Below are 23,191 nucleotides of genomic sequence, written 5' to 3' on the forward strand. Positions count from 1 at the left end.
TATATGGAATATGTCAATCTTGATACCAACCAATTGTGAGTCCATTTGGCCAGGCGATGCTTGTGTTGACAATCACTTTCCTGTCACTGCCATCCATTCCACATCGTTCAATCTTAGGCTCTTTACCCCAGTCAGTCCAATACATTAGGCTGCAAGTAATGAAAAGGAATATAAATATCTCCTCAGAACTATCGGTTGATTTCAAACCGTTTAATTAGTTTTCAATATTTTCAGATTTATTAATTGGTTTCCCGTATTGTTCACTAATCTTAAAATATCCGAATCTTAGGAATATGAAAGGGGTTTAATGGTTCGTAGCATTATATGGCCTCGTGATGAAGCCTAATTTGTCCCCAGAGAAATCATGCTACATCACTCATTAGACAAACAGTTTTCATGATCATGTGTTTTACTCTTAATGCGACGAGTGATTAGTATCCAAATGTAAGAATGGCACCATTCTTCGCTGTCTCATTACAGAGGTGTGACTTACCCATGGTTGGGATCCAGTACTATGGCTCTTGGTTCATCTAATCCAGAGTCAATAAGAGTCTTTCTCATCTTGCCATTCAAAGAGGAAATTTCAATCCTGTCCAAGCCAGTGTCAGTCCAGTACAGGTGCTTGTTGATCCAGTCTACTGCAAGTCCATCGGGACTTCTGACATCTGTGGATGCTACCCCTTCAACCGATGACTTGTTATCTAAGTCAACACTGGAGAAAAAGATTTCAAGGTTCAGCACTTCAAAATGCGCCATCTTGAATCCATTTTTGTTTTGCACAGTTATGAAATGGATGTTTATACCTGAAGTTAATTTTCATATCTGTGATTTGACACTACACGTGTGAATATATGAATATGGATATTTTTAGTTGAGATACCTCCCGAATTCTTTGTATTTCTGACAATCAATATTCACAATTAATTAGCAATTATAGCTAAATTACCTAAAAATACCCTCTTTTGCTACATCTGTCCAGTACATTTTATTTTCGAGAAAGTCGAAATCCAAGGCAACAGCAGATGAGACATCTGCATCACCAAGGACCAGCCTCATTTGCAGAGTTTCAAGGTCGATTCTACGTAGATCTTTCCTGGTTGCCAGCAGAAGCTCTGGGTGGCCGCCTATGTAAATATTAGATCAAAAAACATGTTTCGGTTCCAGTATGTTTGTGTCCAAAAGTCAAACAAACCCAAAACAATCCGATCAACTGACATTCTACAAAATGGCAGAAAGACATGATTGATATGTTTTACTATATGGCACAGGTAAGCCAAAATTTGATATCTCAACAAAGCATGGTTTTCCACTGACAGGTAGTTGTGCAAGAAGATGACAATATATTTGCTCTTCAAACGTAATACCTTTATAGTAGTAACAGCACACATATACTTAAATCGATTCGACGTCACCACAATAACAAGATGACAAAGTCAATAATATCTCTCGAAATAATAAACATACTCTTCATGAAGACGTCAACTAGTTAGGACCATGTCAAATGTTACACTTACCTAACAAAAACATATGTAAACTATTCATATACTAGCATGCTTGCATCAACAACAAACAGTCTGAGTGCTTTCATGGGTTAATGAAACTGGGAATAAAATGGTACTGTTAATTTATGTCAGTTAGTTCTAGAATAGCTACAAAGTGGACATTTGAAGGTTTAAAGTCCTGCTCCACAAGGGAGCAGTACCACCAATTTCTGTAACTGTCAAACTTGTTGCCATGATGCCTTGCGTCAAAGACTTACCGCTAGCTTTGCAGTATCTCCTGTTGACGAGTGAATAATTGTTAACGCATTCGCACTTGTAACTTCCCTTGGTGTTTTTACAGATCTGGGAGCATGTGCCATGAATGGGATTGTCCTGGCACTCATCAATGTCTGTACACACAGTCTGGGAATCATTCGTGAGACTGTAACCTGGATTGCAGTCACACTTGCTCGTATTTCCGGACAGGCTGACACAGATTTGTTCACATCCACCATTGTTATTGCTGCACGGATCAACTGCAATGACTGCAAGGACATACGACAATGGTTGAGCATCGTCCCAAGTAATAACAGGGCAGTTAGTCCTGCGTTATCAGACCAAGGAACACTACACTGCATTGCATACTGAAGTGTTGCACATGCAACCAACCGGTGGCAGGTACCTCACCTGGGCCAGACAGGTTAAGGTAGGTCAATATTTTGCTAAACAATATGGCAATTTTATTGCTTGAATTCACCTCCTATAACATCAGGCCACTAAGTAAAGATGATACTCCAATTTAGGCGTGTTTTAAACTTGACCCATGATCTTGTAGGGTGAAATCTGTTGGTGCAGACATACCCCGCTATTATTGCTTCAACCATTTGATTTTAGTTTGGAACCTCACCGTGTATTGTCATTGGCATTACTTTGTAGTAATCAGTGTATTTGGTGTATTTTATTTGGTTGGCTTGAAAGTGTAGGCTTAGGGTTGATTTGTGGGTTGTTATATCGATTTGAATTGCTTCATGAGGCTTACAGCATTTAGACTATATGGGGTGTTTCTTCTGAGACCGCACGCAGAAATATTCCAGCTATATGGCGGCGGTGTGCGACTAATCGAGTTCAGACCACACAGACCACACAGACCACACAGACCACACAGACCACACCATCATGAGCATCAAACCACACAATAGGGATGCGATGATATAAGCACTGTTCATATCTACGGCTAAATCATCTAAATACTTCACTAAAACCTACAATGCCAAGCAGTGACGTTTGATGGTCTTTTAAATCACGGCAGACATTCAGCCAAAGTGTTGTGTATTTGCTACTCTTCCGAAGAACCTGTCCATTTCTTTAAACCTCACTTTTTAATGAGGCAGATTGTACATGAAAAAATTGAAATTAAAAAGTCAAGGAGTCAGACATTGGCGTTGGGTTGGCCAGACAACATCACATACTAATCTTTGTAATCTGTGCGTTATGCATATACACTACAAGTACTCACCTGTGCAATTTCGTTCATCTGAACCATCTTGACAGTCGTAGGTACCGTCACACTGTAGAGATCTCGCTACACAATCACGCCCATCTAAACACATGATCTCGCCACCGTCACATGCATCAGTGCCTGGAATGGACAATACTAACACATGCAAAGACTGGAGACAGTTTTCAACGATATCAAAAAAGCACAAAGAAAAATTTCAGAATACAGGTGTAACAAGTTTGTAGAAACAGCTATTGATATCCTCTTGAGATTTGAAGTGTTTACAAAAGACAAATGTGAAAAAGAATAAAAAATACAAATTTCATCAATCATCAAAATGACCATCAAAGAGTGAATACATTTACCAGACGTTTTGCATTTAAATAGTTGCTGACAAACATATTTCCTTACAGTTGGTTTCATCACTGTAGTCGGGGCAGTCCATGTCTCCATCACACCACCATGTTTTATGGACACACCTGCCATCGAGACAGGTAAACGTATTGGCGGCACACGTCGGTGATGACTCTTGAAAGACAAGGAATTTCAATTTCTTTGAAAACTAAGCAAGTCAATTTTTCCAATCGTCAAAGTTGAACTTTCTTTGGCATCTCACCAAAATAATTTTAAAGTAAATATTTTCAATCATTATAATAAGTATTTGTTTAACGGGTGAAAGTCTTCGCCCGTCACGACTTCGGTTCGATACTCCATGTAGATGCTCTTTTCTCCACGTGTATTTTTTATGTTCTCTGACGTGATGATGCTTGAACAATGTTAAAAGTAAAACTAGATTAATTCACTTCAACAAGACAGGAAATGTTATTTCAACATTTCCATCTTTAGGATTGCAAACGAAACTGAGGTCGAAAAGCTAAATAATGAATGTCAGTGTGGAGCAACGTACCACAATCAGCTTCATCAGAGCCATCCTCGCAGTCCTTATCGCCATCACACTTCCATTTCTGTGATATGCATTGTCCATTGTCACAGGTGAACTCGCCTTCCTTACACGTAACAGCTAAAAGATCATTTCAGTTATTAAATCAAATCTCATGATAGCAAAGAGATGTGAAACATGTTTTATTGGAGGAATATCATGGACAAATGACATTATTAAACAAAGGTGCAAATCAACACGTACATGACTAAATCTTAATGAATACTCACAACAGTTCATTTCGTCTTCCTTGTCAGATCCTGGGCAGTCCGCAGCTCCATCACATACCCAGGCTGATGTGATGCATTGACCATCATTGCAAACGAACATGTTTGGGTCGCATGTTTTTCTGCCTATAAAGAAAATATATATTGGGCGTCATTAATTAAATGGACAAATGATACATAGCACAGAACAGAACACATTTTCCTGAAACAATTGAACTAAGGGAGTCACCATGTAATGTGTTGACAAACAGACATGCACGAGACAGCACTGGGAAATTTGTGCAGAACAAACCCCTAAATGAAAATGAGAAGCATTAAGGTCATTCAATAAATACCTCTCTTCGCGCGTCCAAGACACATGTGCGCCTTGTTCCCATGCTTCTCATCAAATTCACAAAGAGCGTTTCCATTCCTCTACTACAGCTCAGCGGAGTTCTGGTGCTGGGTGACTTGTGTACATGCTAAAATGTGTTGAGGTCTGGCGAGCATGCTGCCCATTCCACCCACTCTACGCGTGCTTCCTACGGACTCCTACTGCCTCCGTGAAATCATGATCGTATGAGGCCAAGCGTTGTCGTCACGCAGTAAAGAGGGTTGACCATACACGCCATACACAGCTAGTACATAGCCAGAACCCAATAACATTACCCGTTGACCATGTTCACTGGAGTTCGCCCAGTAAGCACTATCCCTACCCAAACCATGACCGACCAAACACCAAATCGGCCACAGTTACATCTGTGATTCCTTCTCCTTTACAACGATAAATCCTCTGCCGACCATCATGGAAAGACAAATTGAATCTGCATTTGTATCTGTGAATAGCACACAAGCTCAATAGCGCTGGTTCCAGCGGCCATGGTGCCTACTCCATCTCAAACGCGACTGCCTGAGACGTGGGGGTGAAGGACGAATAGCAGGGCGCCTACAGGTGAGTCCGTCCGGCTGTCCTGCATCGTTGCTGTATGCAGCAGACTGGGTTCTGGTGACCTTGGCACAGTCACGCTTGTAAGGCTCATGATCAGCTCGAGATCTCTCTTCACGCAGCCCAGACTTCTCCAAGGAAACGTTGCCCAGTCGATTCCACCAACTTCCCTGAGAATATGTAGACTCCCCTACACTGCCTTACCCAGAGAGTCAGTGGGGCTGTGCTCCAACTGGAGAGCTCGAGCACTCTCCTGATCTGCGTCAAGAGATTCGGAGGTACCAAACCAAGGATACCGAGTGTACTTGGGATGCAAGGGAAACGTTTCAAAGGCGAGGTGAGATGGTGAAATGTAACAGACAAACGACCCAGTTATTTTATCATGCATTGCATGGTCATAATCACGGATCCATGGTACCTCAAGGTTACAGTCGCCAGGTACAGACCACAACTGTTTCTTAAACCTTTCATTGGCATCCATGGGAGGCCGTTTGTCGGCCTGACCACCCAACCCGTCTGCAAGTCTGGAACAAGTATGGATCGTCGAAGATCTTTGGAAAGGCTAACTGTATTCATAGGTATTAGTAGAAAGTACACTGATCACTTGGAAGAAAAGCAAAGGCGTGTAGCTGAAATGCTTTCAAAATGCGCACATCATATACTGCCTAAACAAATCGACCACGACAATTAGGTGAATCAGATTATGACTAATCTGCAAAAGCGGCTGCTTCCAAAGTTTGTATCACTTTTTAAGCGGGAAACCCAATGGCCTGCTACACTCACCACAAACGTCGTCAGCTTCATCTGAGTTGTCGCCACAATCGTTCTCCTTGTCACATGTCCATCTGTTGGGGATACATTTCTCATTCAGGCACGGAAACTCATTTGCAGCACAAGTACGTTTCGCTGAAAGTGACAAATACCATTGTAATGCTCCCTCCATGGGATCATCTGGACATATCGTCGGTTTCAACTTTTTGGTGCCTGACAGTTAGCATTAAGTTAGCAGCCGCTTATGCCGCTTCCATAATACTGAGGTAAGATAACAAAAACATGAGTTGTGATGACGCATATCTCGTTAACCATATTGCCCTCATATGTGAAACTTTGGATATGGCTTTGCTAATAATTCCTTCACAATAAAATGGCAACATCGGACATCGAGAATAGTGTTAGACTCCCTGCCTTTTGACATCCCCTCGTAGCTATGATTGAAGCTTGTTTAGTTGTTTGTTGTTTAACTGTAAGTTATCTGTAAATCATCGAATCTGGACCAAACTATCCACTGATGAACATCGTGAACATCAACGTACGCAGTTTCCTGACCACCGGACAAGCATGGGTTGCTGGCCAGGTATTATCAGATAGCTACTTCATTCTGAAATTATGATATGTAACATGAACGGTATCTCACATACCCTAAATTCGCACCCTGTTTTATATTATCTCTATTTTCATGATCACAGTGGCGCATTGATACATACCAACGTGTTGTTTGCTAATACACCAAGCGTAGCCTTCCACACAAACATTTCTGTTGTACCTTTGGATTATAAGGTTTGATAATAATGAAAACTAGGTAATACCTCTGTTTCACAAGGCAAGATTAGGTAAGTCCAATGAACATTTGTTCACATTCTAAAACCATAAAGGTTCGACGCAGACGTGAGCTCGATCTAAACACGACTAAGAGATGTACCGCAATCAGGAAAACAGTTCGTCATATTTTGATTTCAGATCATAACCACAGGGTAGCCAATCTAACATGCAAATTTGTAACCTAAGGTTCTCACTATGAGGAGTTTCGTGTGTTGTATGTATAGCTCTATAATTAAAATCGATGAAAACCAAATTATTTTCATTTTGCACAAACATAATTTTCAAAGAAAAACCGATTCTGCCAATGACATGAAACATTACACGGCCTTTTCTCCAAAATACTGTCTGATACTTACAACAATTGCTCTCGTCAGAGTTGTCTCCACAATCGTTTTCCTCATCGCATCTCCATTGCAATAAAATCGTTCTTCCGTTAGTACACTCGAAATTGACGCCCGCCTTGTTGGTTGCAGCGTCTTTACCTGGATGTAGTGTACAATAACCTCGAGTTAGGGCTAAATTTCCTATAATTCACTATATTTGAAGTAACTATAAACGACAAAACCCTTTCTACGTCCAATAAAAAAATTCAGACCATAAGGATGAGGTCTTTTGGACGTCATCTTCTCTAGTGTGTGGAACACAGAGCTTGGGGGTATACCCAATCCCTCATCCTTGGTAACGTCCTACAGCCTGTTTTCTCAAAACAAATCAATGTATCTCCAAATCGCAAGGATAACGTACTTCTAAATGATATTGTCTCAGGTCAAACATAATGTTCCTGAATCTTAAATCCCCAACACATACTGGTCTCCTCACACCACAGGACGAAGTGATACAGGTAAAACGTTATGTCAAAGGTGAAACTCAAAGCCCTAAATCTGAATTAACAATATCTGGTATATCTTCTCTTGTACAACAAGCTACTATATTCAAATACTATTCGCAGTTTTATAGAAAATTGCTTTCCAAACAGGCTTTCCATCCAACCTGTTTTCATTTAGCCCTTTCTACTGGTAATATAAACTGATATCTTTGGCTTCAGTTTTGCCTTAGCTTACACGGGAGTGTTTAAAATCTTTAGTATCCTTCTTAATAAGGACATGCGGACATTGATATCGGTTCTAGTGCTTGCTATAGGGTAATTGTTATATTAAAACACGTTCTCTTAAAACGCTCCAAAAATAAACACAGTACTTTTAAGGGAATCAAACATTAAAATGGTACTTTAAAAGATATCAAGCACAAACATGGTAATTTTACAGATATCAAATTTTAGAATGGTATTTTCAAAGGTTTCAAGCACCTAAATGGTACCTTTAAGGGTATCAAATATCTAAATGGTGCCTTGAAATATATTAAGCATACATATGGAACTTGTAAGGTTATCAAACATCATAAGATGGATTTACAAGTATCAAATACCAAAATGTTACTTTTAAAGGTGTCAAATATCAAAATGGTACTCACCATGTGGAAACAGTATGAATATCCCTATTGCAGCAATGGTAAATGCCCCAGTAACCATCCTTTGGGGATGAAGGAGACCTGAAGATAAAAGGCGTCAATGTTGAGCTGTGTACTGGCACTATTCTTGTGCCAACAAAGGCCAGGAGAGAAATTAATGAAGAAAATACAACAGAAATAATGATGAAAGGTATGCGTGTCAGTACAGACAATATATACTCTCCAAACACAAACGTATAGGTTTACTGAATTAGCGCTAACAAGACAAATATGTACAGTTATTTAATTGATGCAAGGATGAAATTTAGTATGGTGAAACTTACATGGTCTGTTGTCATAACAATTCTGATTGTAAAAGCGTGAATATGGTTTTACGGCGCTGTTAGCAGTATCCCAGCAATATCAAGGCGGTGGACACCAGTAATGAGCTTTACACATCGTACACCTGTGGGGAATGGAACCTAGGCATTTTGCCGTAACGAGCGAAAGCCTTAACCACTAGGCTACTCCATACTACCCCGTGGAATTCTCCCCTTTCTTTGTGAAACGCTTTGGGCATTTATGAGAGTGTATGTGCGGTATGTCGATATCGACGTACACGTATACAGAGTTCGTCACAAACTTGTGATGTTCGTCACAAAGAATCCACTCTTGTTGATAATCGCAAGAAAGTGATGCTGGAGAATCTGACCGATGTAGAGATTTGCTGTTAAATTTCGCTCCTCCCCCAACCATCATCTATGAACAGAATATAGCCACCTACACCAACAAACCTCCGCTTTCGCATCTGTTGACCTGTGAAAGGCAGCGTACTCTATTTCGAGTCATTCTGTCGGAACAGAAATCGTGATTCGTCAATGAACCACACTTCCACCTACACCATATTGTTTCTGTCACAAACGTTGTCGTCCAAACAACTTCTTCTGGGTCAAAGTCTAATGATGTTATGTTCAGGCCATAAAATCTATCATGTGACATGTAACTTTTTATGTGATGTAATGTTAGAATAGAGTAGCTATACTTTTAATGTAACAATATTTTATTATACTTTATACTGTATTGATGCAACACATTCTAAGATCATCTGTGGTATGCAGAACATTTATGGTCACTGTCTGGTACAACACAGCGTGGAGAAAGGTTTTTCTCCTTTCGCGTGGACATCAATTCAGATTTATGCTTTAAAGACAATAAATCCAGTTGATACCATCATTACAGTGTCATTGCATTGTGACATCGTCGACAGGGACATCGGTCAGACAGACAAGTCGTGTGGAAGGTTTAGAACTGAAAGTGTTCACTTTCATCTCTATGCAAATAATGAAGAGTAAGCCTTCAACAGATCAGCGTGACCGCCCGATTCGGTTAGTCGCCTACGGCAAACATTACTAACGACCCATTCTAACCAGGATTTTCCCTATTCCCGCACATATTGGGACTTGGGAATTGGGAATTCTAAAATCACAGATAATTCTAAAATGTCATTCCAGTTTCTAGCACCTGCAGCGTAAAATTGTTGTATGGATGAAAGGTGAACACGGCGTAAAACACCATGCATGCTTTGTACTTGTTGAGGATGTATTGAAAACCCCTCTGCATACAGATTAGAGTACAAGTTAAAGTTTGTTACAGTGTCCACAGTGGTTACATATCTGTTATGAAAAGTAACAGCTAGATATTAAGGTGGCAGTGGTAATATTCTGAATAATAGAAAATATGATTAAGTGACACAGAATATCTATGATTTTGAATATATGTTGAAGAGTACTCACCAACAGAAAGGTTCATCATGCACAATAAAACTGACATATCAGTGACTGCTCTCCTTTGGTGCATTCTCAAACAAATTTCTATTTCCAGCTTTTATTTCATGTTGAGAGGGTTAAGTGAAATAACTCCTTGAGCCTAAGAATCATGTGCATGGATAACTTTATACTTTGAAATCTGGAATTACACACCTCTTGTGCAATAGGGATCTCTCTCTAGGAAAATCTGTCGCGCTGTCCGTTTTGGATTTTCGAGGGAAGCGCTATCAATCACGGCCCCCTGGTTATAACGTCACATTAGTTACAATGTTACCCTGGTTATAATGCTCCTGGTTATAATGCCACACTGGTTATAATGCCACCATGGTTATACTACCCCTCTGGTTATAATGCCACCATGGTTATAATGCTCCTGGTTATAATGTCCCTGGTTATAATACCACACTGGTTATAATTATCCTGGTTATAATGCCGCCATGGTTATAATGTCCCTGGTTATGTCACCCTGGTTATAATGTCCCTCTGGTTATAATGTCCATGGTTAGAATGCCACCCTTGTTATAATTCCATACTACTTATATTGTTTGCCTGGTCATTATGCCACCCTTGCTATATTGCCACACTGGTGAAAATGCCACACTGGTTATAATGCCTCCCTCCAGTAACACGGGTTTGTGTTTTTAACCAGGCAATAGTCACAATGCGTCACTGGAACACAGCTTTGTACATCATGGTGACGTATTTTATGCATAGAGTGGAAAACTCAATCAAGTCCTCATGGATCAGGGGAAAGTCGGATGTACATGACAACAAGCACTGAGTAAATTCAGTTGGTTCATATTGTGAAGTTTCACGCTGAATTCAATTGGCCCAGGACTGATCAGGTCCATCCACAGTTTGTCCCGAGTTGTATCTGCACACTACAAAGGCGTGAGTCATGTGTCATCATACATCAACCCACGCCGATGACACAGTTCTGTTTCACATAGGTCTCTCATTGGCCACACTGGTTATAATGCCACATTGGTTATAATGTCCATTGTTACAATGCCACACTTATTATAATGCTCATAGTTATAACGCCCCAGTGGTTATAACGCCCATGGTTATAATGCCAAACTGGTTATAATGCCAAACTGGTTACAATGTCCCACTGATTACATTGAACCACTGGCTGTAATGTCCATGGTTATAATTTGTAAGGTTATAATGCTCCACTGGTTACAATGTCCCACTGGTTATAATGACCATGGTTTTAATGCCACCCTGGTTATAATGCCAAACTGCATGTAGTAGACATTATTTGAAGGCCACATGCAACGTAAAACACAACTTTGCAGTTGCCGAAACAAATCATCAAGACTGACAATTCAACCTAGATCTAGATCTGTGACTGGGTCGGTCTCCCGAGGGCTTCGTTTCGAGGGAAGTAAGCCCAAGTACAAAATATTGAATTTTTGAATCGCGATTGTACGCTTATAATTTTGTTTATTTGTTAATTGTGTTTAATAAAGTAATAATTGTGTTTTAATTATGTTTGATTTTTTGGTTGCATGTGACCTTTAATTGGTTAATTGACATGACACAAATTAATTGGCCACACTCATTAATGCTGTAAATAGTCTTGTAATCCCTGATGAGATACTCTTCCTGCCACCTACAACAAGAAGTCATCTGCAACCCCAAGAAGTCATTCAAGGTTCACTACAAGGGACAAGAGCTCAGTCACCTTGTTGATTGCTTAGGACCTGTAACTGTCCTCCCTGGTTTTAATGCCACCCTGGATACAATGTCATATTTTCTCATAGGCAAACGGTGGCATTATAATCAGGGTATCCTGGATTAATTTACATTTCATAATAATTTCAGTCTCCGTAATATTTCTTTCATTGACAGTAAACCCTTTAAAGTATTTACTGACTTGCAGTGAATAAGGTTCAAAACTCTTACACAAGCAAAAGAAATCATTTCATTCTGTTTACATCTATATCTGTATTGCACAATGTTGAAATTGTATTTTATAAATGCTCATGATAGTGCATACAATGATTAAGGTATCAATGTTTGTCATTGTAACAAAATGTGTTTTAAAAAGTAGCTAATATCCCGGAAATTTACTATTTTCAGAGTGTCAGATGGTATCAGAATTCTGTAATGATTAAATCAATGAATTAAGATATGTTATGACTGATAGCACTGATCAATGAACACAGAGGACAGAATTTCATGGTCATCATTTTTCTCAAACCATGATGACTATTTTCTATACTGCAATAGTGTAACTGTATGGATGATGTAAACACGTGGCCCATTCTTATTTAGTATATTTTAAATATATATTCCGAGAATTAAAACTTGAAGAAATCATATGAAGAAGTGTTGATCAAAACCTGAAATTCATAAGCAATTGCTTCAACCTATTACAAAGTAAGGGAAGTATAACACAATTTAAATCCGCATTCGTGGAGCGCCAAAGGATGTCTGTTTGCGAGAGATGTAATGGTATCTACGATTGTGTTACTTTGAGGTCAGCGGCAGCATGCATGAGAACTATTTGTTAGATTTGGATGTGGAAATAGCTGAGACGTGTCGTTGGAAAAACAACATTTTGGCTGATAAATAAATTGAGTTTGCATAATGTTGTTTCTTTGGAACGATGAGACTTACAATGCCTCGTGTTTTGACGCTGCAAATGCCGAGACGTTATATCGAGTTATTTAACATTTTATCAGATCAAAATCAGCCATTTAACTTTTCATGCATTTTGTTTGGCTTTGATACTGAAGTGAATAAATCCAGTCCCTCCATTCAAGCAGGCAGAAAATATCATCACCAGGGTCGTGTAGTGGCAAATTTATCGCAACACATTGCGGTTCAGGTATCCGTATTGCCATTCGTTTTGCGACATGTTGGGAACTTAGGCTGCATAAAAATTAAATGTTTCTCGGGCACATTTTTTTTCAAAAGTAACTAGAGCGGTAGGACTATTTATACAGTTTGATAGAAAAAAAACAAAAAGACGTGAAAGGAAGACATTTTTATTTTTTTCGCTCAGAAATACAGTTTAGGAAGTTTCGCACCTGTTAATGAATTGTAGATACAGTCACACTCATTCTTAATACACTCATGCTTATAGTGGACAAATGGATGTTCGAGACGCGGCCAAGTCAAAATTATTTTAAATAAATGGCAATAAAAATGGTTACATAAAAGTGATGCGCGGATGCCCGAGATACTTTTTTGTATTTAGACTTATTTCTTTGACAGTGAGACACTAACTGTGCATGTCAATTCTGTCTTCTTCATTAAAGCCCCCAAACATATGTTATGGTTCTGGTAACAACAGTCTCAAAACAAGGCTGCGTAGTGAGGGATTCCGTTTTCCTGTTTATACAATTATATTATGACCGAAACAATAACAACAAACAATAAAGATAACCATACCTTATATGCGTCCTATACCAAATATACCGGTTTCTGAAAAGGTATTGCAATACGTATCGTTTGAAAACTCATTACGGTATTTACCAGTTATTACCAGTCCTAATCTTCATGCATGGCATCCAAACTTGATGCCAGTATGGGTTTCATACTCTCTGACGTTCAGTGTCGATACGGCTCGAAGGTAAATGTTTCTGTCAGTAGCTATTTTGTTTTGAGTGATAGTGTAAGTGCTACCTAGGATTCGGACCCTCGCTCCCAGAGTCAGGTACTTCAACGTCTGCTATATGAGAATTTGTTTGGGTTGGCAGTGTATAGTGATGGCAGTTCAGTGGAGCGCGGGTTTACAACAATATCAATGCCGGCATCTACCTGTATATCTCTTCAGGGTTTGTTAAAAGAATGAGGTCTTTGTGTGAAAAAGCCACAAGTGTCTCCTGAACGCTTTGCCTGTGGTGGATATCTGGGTTACAACTGTTCTTCAGTAACGCATGCTTATCGTACGAGTTGCCTAACGGCATCGCGTGATGCTGACGTGGTTGATGCACGTCATCATATCCCAGTTGAGAAGACTGATGCTCATGCTGTCGATCACTAGATTCGATTAATTAGGGACCACCGCCATGTAGCTGGAATACTGCTGAGTGCGGCGTAAAACTATACTGATTTACGCTTTGCCGTTTATATAATACTTTTAAGATAAACATGCTACATTGGCAGGAAGAGTAACTGTTTTTTCATTAGTTATTTGTGACGATAAATATTAACTCACTCACTCACTCATTAGTTATTTGTGTCATTCAAGTACGGTCCCGTTTGAATCTAATGAACTGGCTAAGCGACAGATATGAGTTGGACAGGGTGTGTGTGTTGGGGCGAGGAAGTGTACGATGCCTTCAGTGTGCAAGTTAACATATAACATGCCGCATTTTACACGTAAACTCCTCTGCCGTCGCTGTCTTGTCGCGAAAACATCATACGCGTGTCTGCGCGCTTGTACGTGTGTGAGGTGTGTGTGTAGTGTATGCGTGTGTGATGTAATGAGGACGTCTGTTTGTCTGTGTGTGCCTCTTTCTGTGCATGTGAGTCTGCATGCAATAACCTGGTCTTATGGTTCAACAGATTTACAAATATAGATTTCGTAGAGTGATCTTGTGCACCATACTATTGCACGGTAGACTAATCTAGTAGTATATCTATATATAGAGCATGGATAATACGTGTTGAGGCTTTTAAGCGCTGTATTAAAAAAATATCTGCATATAGACTAAAGTATAGCATGAATCAGAAAATTGTGCGAGAAAGACAAGGAGTGTTACCTTTAAGACGAAGAAGTGCGACTACACGTCAAACCGCAAGCGTGTACATGTATGACACTTAGAACCGGACATGAGAAAGTTGACCCACGTCATCATCACGTGATGTTTACCATGGCAGTCATTGGCTAATATGACATCCTTGTCGCTGATTCAGCGAAAAGTACTTAAAGTCTGACATTATTGAGTCCCAGTCCCACAAAGCGTTGCTGCACAAAGAAATGTCGAACTGTTTCCGGGGGTGACTTCCAGAACTGTATGTTAAAACTAACAATGCAAACATAAAGTTCATGTCAGAGTGTGACGCTGCGGGCTCTAACATCCATCCACACAATCACAATTAAAACAATAAAAAATGAAAACTCTCATCAATGATCAAACAAGTGATTGCATTGCGCCTCATATTTTTGTGATGTTTGATATTTAGCACATAACATTGCTTAATGAGCTGGAAAATTAAAAATAACTACTCTAACTCCCTTTAAACTCTTTGATATTTATATATTTAAAAAGGCATATTTATGTGTTGTAGCCTCTGCTATAACGTTTTCATTGTCTTTGGAATGAGTGAGTGGCTTTAGTTTTACGCCGTTATTAGTAAATATAACACGGCGGGGAAAACCACAGATGGGCTTAGCGCATTGCACCTATCAGAAGAATCGAAACCTGGTTCTTCGCCTTGACAATCCAGCGCTTTAACCACTAGGCTACCCTGAGGCCCGTCTTCGGAATGAATGCTGAGTTAGCACCCAATCCTTGGAACAATTATTATCATATCTTGACATCTCTGGTCTGACGAGGGCGGAAGTGACCGAGTGAGTGACTATAGTTTTACGTCGCTTTTAGTATTATTCCGGGCGGGGGATACCAGAAATTCGTTTTACTCATTGTACGAAAGTGGGATTTTGAACCTGCATCTGCAGCGTGACGAGCGAACACCTTAATCAGTAGGCTACCCCCAATGACCCTCGAGGGAGGAAGTCTCTCGCTCTCTGGTCCACTAGATCAAAGATACGGTCATTCAAAGGGACGAATGATTTCAACATCGAAATAAATTACACACATGGATATATGGAGATAGTAAACACTCGAACTCCAGGTAGAATTCTTATTTTGATATATCATCGCTAGTGTGTACTGTGGAACCGATGCGTTGAGAACTTGGATCACGTGATATAACATCAAGAACGACATAATCCCACGTGACTTGCCTTGACGTGGTGGCGGTATGGCATTCGGGTATGTGTACATGATTTTTTTTCACCAGTTTCAAACAAAATCTTGATATCGTGATCACTTTCCTGATTTTCTTGAACATATGGGACAATGATCCCAAAGTAGGCACACTATTTCACTATATATGATTTGATCCGTGTCCTGCTCTAAGAGAAACGATTTTGTGTTACTTGAAGGATTGTTTGGAATTCATTCTGTGTTACTGTTTGAAGATGAGCCTGTCTTCCCGTTCTCGTAATGTTTTGGTGTTGTATGTTGATAGTAAGGCCCGTGTAGGGCTTCTCGCACGCCTCGTCCGGATCACGTGATGTGACGTCAAGAATGTCATAACTCCCTTTTGAATCGTCTTCAGGCAAGGACTGTGTGGTTGTTAGGGGCGAGGTAGGTTTGTCGAGCAAACCGTCTTGACCATGTGATGTGACGTCAAGAACGTCATAACTTCCAGGTGACTCGCTTTGAGTCTGTCCACATCCGGTGTTTTGAGCAAGTGTCTCTCCTTCACGTGACATCGGTGTGATATAACTCCCACATGACTCGCAATGATTTTCTTCACATATCGATTCTGAAGTTCCATCAGCGAACGGCCTGTTCGGCTCCTTGTCTTGGTCATTTGATGTGACGTCAATAACGTCATAATCCACAATTGACTGATCCTCTAGACTGTGTTGCGCATTCCCAATGTCATTAAAGATATCATCATACGCATCTTCCTGCAGTGTTCTTTGTGAGTGTTGTCTGAAAGAAAATCAAAATGAAACGTGATTTTTATATTTGCATATACAAAATGTTGCAATGTTACAATGCATATCGCTTAAGTGATCTGTCTACCAAATGATCATGCATTGATATGATGACTCTTGTGAAAAGTAATATGATGTTTTCCAAATCCCATCAGTTTAAAGAACTGACAGAAAGTTTTGCAAATATAATATAAAATGGTATGTTAAGTGATGCATACTGGCAGATCAGCTTTCTGTAATTTTATCGGTGATACAATGAATGTACATGCATGCACACAGACGTACGCTATTTGAGTTGTTTTTTTAAGCAAGTGAAATACCGAAACATTTGATTTTCCTTATACATGTATTGACACAAAGAAATACGACATCATGGCAACAATTTTGTTACTCTGCTTATACTCATAATTGTATGCGTCATCTCTAAAATCTCGAAGCCATCCGCCGTTTGACAGACACATTCCGTCAAAAGTCAAGTTCATTCGTACAACCAGTGCCGTGTGTGATGTGTGCAGATTAGTGTGTGACGAGTACGGTTCGTACCTCTTACTTGGTTTCGTATGCTTTGCCTATTAACCACACACACACACACACACACACACACACACACACACACACACACACACACACACACACACACATATATATATATATATATATATGTATATATAATTATATTTATATATATATAGTTGTCTCGCCCACACACGATCATCTACAGACCGACTTCCAGAAAGATGGAAGACATTTGCATTGCGTGTGGCGTTAAACAACAGATAACACAGTTTGACGTACGGCATTTAGTCTTTCACACACCCAGAACCTGTCATGATATACGTTTCACACGAAGGAGTATTTTACATACCGAAACTGTCATTCTTACTGGTACCCATGTTATAATATGTATATTTTAATGTCTTATCTCTGCCGGTTATCTCTTTAGATACGTTTATGACATTGTCTTATAATGCTTTTGTATTTTAGTGTTTCGTCTCTCGTAAATCGCTTGGCGACTGGTTTTTGTATTTTTATAACTTTTTACATTCTTTATGAACTGTAACATAACATGTACGATAATAAGACGATAATAATGAGAGATAACAATGAGAGATAATAATGCGAGATAACAGTGGGAGATAACAATAAGAGATTATAAAGAGAGATAACAATGAGAGACAATAATAACAGATAACAATGACAGATAACAATTAGAGATTATAAGGAGAGATAACAATGAGAGATAATAATGACAATTAACAATGACAGATAACAATGAGACGATAATAAAAGTCTCACTACATGTTTATACTGACCGATGTCTCCGGACGAGGAGCACAGCCATTACAACAAGCAGTACTATCACAGCTGCTATTTCCGTCCCAACAACACCAGCAAACACAGGATTGATCCCAGGCCCAGATGTGTCCACAGGGACTGGCGACAGAAAAAAACAATTATTGTCATTTTGGTAATGATGCCATGGATTGACTGCTTAAGATCGTTTGACATTAGAAACTTACCACTCGGGTGAAACCAACGATCATGGATTTGTGAAACAGTTTTAAGGCTAAATAAAAAAAGTGAAATGTTTCTCGGGCATGGGCGCTACACTTCTATTTGTGCGCGTAATTTTTTTTATTGCCATTTAAAGAAGCATAATTTTGACTTCGCCGCGTCCTGATCATCCATTTGTTTACTAAAAGAATGAGTGTCTGTAAGAACGAGTGTGACTGAATCTACAACTAATTAACACGTGAGTTAACAATTATTTTAAAAAGTCCTACCGCTCTCGTCATTTTTGAAAAATATGTGCCCAAGGAAACATTTAATTTTTTTTACCCTGCCTAAGGAATCATATTGTCTGTTTGATTTTAGGCGTTTCTAATTGCCAACCGCTACTAACACGGGAGCTGGTGGAGAAAAATATGAAGAAATATATTAAAAAAAGATTACACAGTCTTATGTCAAGTGATTGGTTATCATATATGAACATTTTATGCTAACGAATACGTGTAATATCGACAAAGAGACGAACTGAAGGCATTGTATATCTACAGTGGGTTTTGTTGCTTCTGTTGAACGTATCGCCATCGCAGTTATCTCCCTTCCATCCCAGAACACATGCGCATGTGCTGTTCACGTCGTCACAAAGGCCCTCGGTGCAATTTTGGCTGCAGAGGGTCCCACATTCTTGTCCATGGCGGCCAGGTTGACAGTCTTTTGTGAAAGTGATATCGTCATTAAAATCTCAGACTTCAATAGATAGAAAATTGCAAAAGACTTACAAATAAAATAGGACAAGGCAGCAAATATAAATCCAGATTGACTTTGAAGTTTGATCTAACTAAAGGTAAATACATATGACGTTCAGATTAAATGAATTATTCTTGGAGGTTTTAAACAGTGCTTTAAGTGCTTTAAACAGTCGCAATGAACAGATCTTTGAGTGAGTGAGTGAGTTTAGTTTGATTTAACTAAAGATAGATATATATAAACATTCCAACGCTTCACAAAGATCTGTTTGGGGCGGTGTGGTAGCCAATTAAGTGCTTTAAACAGTCACAATCAACAGATCTTTGAGTGAGTGAGTTTAGTTTTACGCCGCATCTAGCAATATTCCGGCAAACCCGAAATGGCACAACAGAAGTGGGTTCCCACATTGTACCCATTCGGGAAATCGAACCTGGATCTTCTGCGTGACGAACAAATTTTTTAAACCTCTAGGCTACTCCACCTGGACGGTTTTAAGTAAATAGTAACTTGTAAGTTTTAAGTAAGCATGCGCTCTATTTATTTCCTCAAACACCCTTTGAAAAAATATATAATTTTAAAGAATGATAAATCCTATGGCCTCACCTTCGTACACGTACATTTCAATTAAGCCCAGTTTGGACGCCATCGAGTCTGTTCCGAAGAGTATGATGGTGGTGGCGTTGACGACGTTCCTGCAGGTGATTCTCAACGTTGTAGACGTTACCCAAGTGTTCATAGCATTACACGGCATGACTGTGTCATTGTTTGTGGTTGTCATGACTAATTCCTGCGTTCCTTTAACGATGGAAATAGGAAAGAGGGAGATAGTACTAAAGATATCATGATGAAATGGCATTTGGCTCATTACCAACAGGAACGTTCATTACAAAGACCTGTGGGTTCAAACACTCCGTACACATAAGTTTCGCGCTCAAATACAGTAAACTACACTCTTCAAAACATCAACCAACATCTTTGCCTGATTATAGTTATCGATACAGCATCCTTTTCCTCTGACCTGCACGTGTATTTTTCTTTGCATGTTTTCTTGGTGACGTTCAGGAAAATATCACTTTGCAAACGCTTCTAAAACAAGGACAAAGGTTAAAGCAGCTCTGTTATGGCGCTGAAGATGTTTACTCAAAGGAGACTTTTGGGGATGTGGGGGGGGAAAGCATAATATATTTTTATTGTTTTTGCCGCAGTTACACGAGTCCAATATCCCAAAATCGAGTGATGCGTTTCTTTTTGTGGAGTGTTTACGTTTGTACCAACACGCTTGTAACAAACTGACGGATACTAGGAACTATGTTTCAATTCCGGCCACTTCCTGTATATTTCATCTGCTGTTTTAACGAACTTTAATTAGTTCAACGTAACTGTTATAACCATATTATGTTAAAAGCAGCTTACAATTAGTCCCACAGAAAATGGCGAAGCAATTTCTCACTTGGATGGTACACTTTTAACAGTACCGTAATTCGGTGGCACATTGACGTCCACCCAGACTATCCAGGCAGGGTGTTTTAACTCCACGCTCCGTGCTGAGTCCGCATCCCGGATGGATGGCGTTAAAGAGGCGGCAGACGTGAAACCGTCTACGGCAGAGGATGAACTCGACGAACCTCCTTCAGTGAGAGATGGATTCACCGGACCGCGGGACTGTGTCGTTGGTTGGTTACTGTCAGGGGCGACTGTAAAATGTGAATCACGGTTGAATTTTATGCGCAACATGATATGTACATTTATAATATGATTACTTTTACAGCGACCTCGCACGTGCATGCTCTAAGCGTACCGGCATGCTTGAAGCGCATAAAATATGGTTGGCAGTAGTACCCCGGATAACCCAAGCTTCCCGTGAGGCCCAAGAGGGTTAATAGCCGAGTAATTCACTCGCCAAAAAGTGAGACCAGGGCCCACTTGCACAAAGCGATCTTAGCGCTACGACTATCTTAAGCCTATGTTGGAGAATGGGAGTTACAATCATTGTAGCGCTAAGATCGCTTTGTGCAAGTGGGTCCAGATGTGTCACACGCGTTTCGTTGTGGGAGAGGAGTGCAGTCCTAGAAACTCTCACGCAAACAGAAGTCACCCGTGGCCAGTGTAATTCTTCCAGTGATGACTACATGACACAGCGAATCGAGGATTTCGTTGGCATTCTGAAGACCACGAAGAGATGAATCATTACTTTGTAACAAATTAAAACCAACCAGGCTTCTGAACTGTGAACTGTTCCAGATTTTGGTCTGGTCGTTGTCTTCAGTACCCTTTCTTTATGGAACGAGTGGAATTGAATTTGGACTTTGAAGTACATCGAATACGTTGGTTGGTCGGTTGATTAACGCCACACGCAGCAACATTCATATGGCGACGGTCTGTATATAATCGAGTCTAGACTAGACAACCCAGTGATCATCATCAGTCCTGTCTCAGCATCCTTTCCTGAGCTATCAGGCAAGGGATACAGAATATGTCAATGGCGGATGCTGGACGTGCAATACCTGATAACCTCAATTAATTTCAATTAATGTATTTTACTCCAAATAGACTCAAACTTGGGATGATCGGGATTAGTAATATTCTTATAATGAGTGCATTTAGTTTTACTTTGCGTTTTGGAATATTCCACGCTATAACGTTTAGGGACACCAGAAATATGCTTCAAATCTGTATGTGAAATAGTTTTGTGTGAAACAAAAATCAACAAACGGAAATGTGCTACAATTCTCAAATTTACTAGATTTTGCAATAAATAACAACACAGAAATTATATTAACTATTTGATACACTGCATTTTTTCACACTCAGCATAAACATTACTAACCAATTTCGTTGATGTCTTGAGGTTATCGGAATATATTCCACTGATTTTAAAAAATAAATTTGAGAGGTAGACGCCAAATGATTATATGTTTAATTTGAGTGCGCAAACATTTCAATGTATAAAGTAGTTTCAATAAAGCAGCGAAAGTCGGTGAAATAAATGACGACATAGTGAACACAAAACAGCTAGTCGAACGGTTTTGGAGCTCTGGGCACTGCATGCGTCATATTATGACGTCATATGATTGTTAGCGATACAGCTTCTCGGCAGAGAGTTTGGCGGTTACCGTGGCAGCGAGTGATATTTTCTTCAGCTGTCACCCGCCTGTGACGGGTGACACGTAAACTTGTTAAAGCATCACTGACCAGTGAAATTAAAGAGTAAGATAAATAGTATATATGAAATTGGTTAGGTTTCGCATTATGGTTAAAACCTCACCTTACTGAAGGTTTCAAGCGTGGTATCATAAACGTAGACGTGTAATGTTTCCTGCATTTTAGCATAGTAACTGAGGATAAACCTTTGACAGCTCGTGTCACTGCATTATTCCTGCATTCTAAAACACAAACATTTACATTTTGGGTATGAAAGTGGAATACACAGAATATACATGTACCTCTGTTCACAAATCGTACAAAAGACACTGAAACGCTCACCTGCAGTAATACAAGACAATATTCCTGTGACACAGATTAATATTATGCCGACCATTGTGCTAGCATCCTTGTAAGTGTCCCCATTTAACAGACAGAAGTATATGTCGATTTAAAGAGGTCGGATCCTGTGTTGAATCACTGAGAGGGTGGCACAAAGGTCGGGATTGGGGTAAGGAGAAGGGGGATGGGGGAGGGATCTTTGGTGTACCACACGACCCATAACACGGAAACAGCTCGTGCAAGTGGTGAGTCAAACAATGCACTGGTATTCTTGACGATGTTAAATAGTCCCTACAGTGTAGCACTTCAATCTGTCAAGTGCTATCTCTGTGGTTACTTCAGATCACTTACATGTAGTCGCTGTTATTAACAGACCCATGAAAAATGTTTTCTTTAGTTTCCGCTGAAAAAACTCTACTTAAGCTTTTTAGAAATAGTTTTACCAGAACGTATTGACAAAATTCTTTTATAATACTGATAATAGAATTTTCAGATAGGCGTTACATTGTGCAGTGAAAAACTCAATATGGGAGGCAACTCTGTAAGGCTTAACCTTACTACATCAAGTGCAACAGGTGCCCTTCGTTTGTTCACATGTCAAAGTTGAGGGCTGAAGATGAAAAGAAAGATAGATCTAGATGATTTTGCAAAGGCTGTGACTAATGCAAAAGAGTTAGCTGGTAAGCATGGCATTCCTTAGTCTACAGTGTACAGAAGTTTGAAGTATATTCTGTCAAGAGTTGGGATTGAGCAAAAAGACAGGGACAGGGAGGCCATGGAAGTTCGGTACCACGAATCTACAGACTGTGTGTTGGGGAA

At 39.7% G+C, this 23,191-nt stretch overlaps 2 protein-coding genes across 2 annotated transcripts in view; both read right to left on the reverse strand.

The window, feature by feature from the left end:
• Positions 1-23,191, reverse strand: part of LOC137291298 (low-density lipoprotein receptor-related protein 4-like) — a 106,814-nt gene that overhangs the window by 46,495 nt on the left and 37,128 nt on the right. Inside the window, exons 18-21 of the mRNA XM_067822600.1 lie at positions 1,760-2,026; positions 947-1,124; positions 494-712; positions 31-149 (exon numbers count right to left, since the gene is read on the reverse strand). Of these exons, the coding sequence (XP_067678701.1) occupies positions 31-149; positions 494-712; positions 947-1,124; positions 1,760-2,026 (783 nt within the window). The remainder of the gene's footprint in view (positions 1-30; positions 150-493; positions 713-946; positions 1,125-1,759; positions 2,027-23,191) is intronic.
• On the reverse strand, positions 2,984-21,206 carry LOC137291080 (uncharacterized). The gene is made up of 11 exons (XM_067822365.1): positions 21,116-21,206; positions 20,365-20,583; positions 19,493-19,684; positions 18,692-18,853; positions 17,950-18,070; positions 16,426-16,631; positions 5,855-5,977; positions 5,076-5,270; positions 3,887-4,000; positions 3,391-3,507; positions 2,984-3,120 (listed from the first exon to the last, which is right to left on the reverse strand). The coding sequence occupies exons 1-11, from the start codon at positions 21,204-21,206 to the stop codon at positions 2,984-2,986; spliced, it is 1,677 nt and encodes a 558-aa protein (XP_067678466.1).

The sequence above is a fragment of the Haliotis asinina genome, chromosome 7, assembly GCF_037392515.1.
Source record: "Haliotis asinina isolate JCU_RB_2024 chromosome 7, JCU_Hal_asi_v2, whole genome shotgun sequence".
Lineage (NCBI taxonomy): Eukaryota > Metazoa > Mollusca > Gastropoda > Lepetellida > Haliotidae > Haliotis > Haliotis asinina.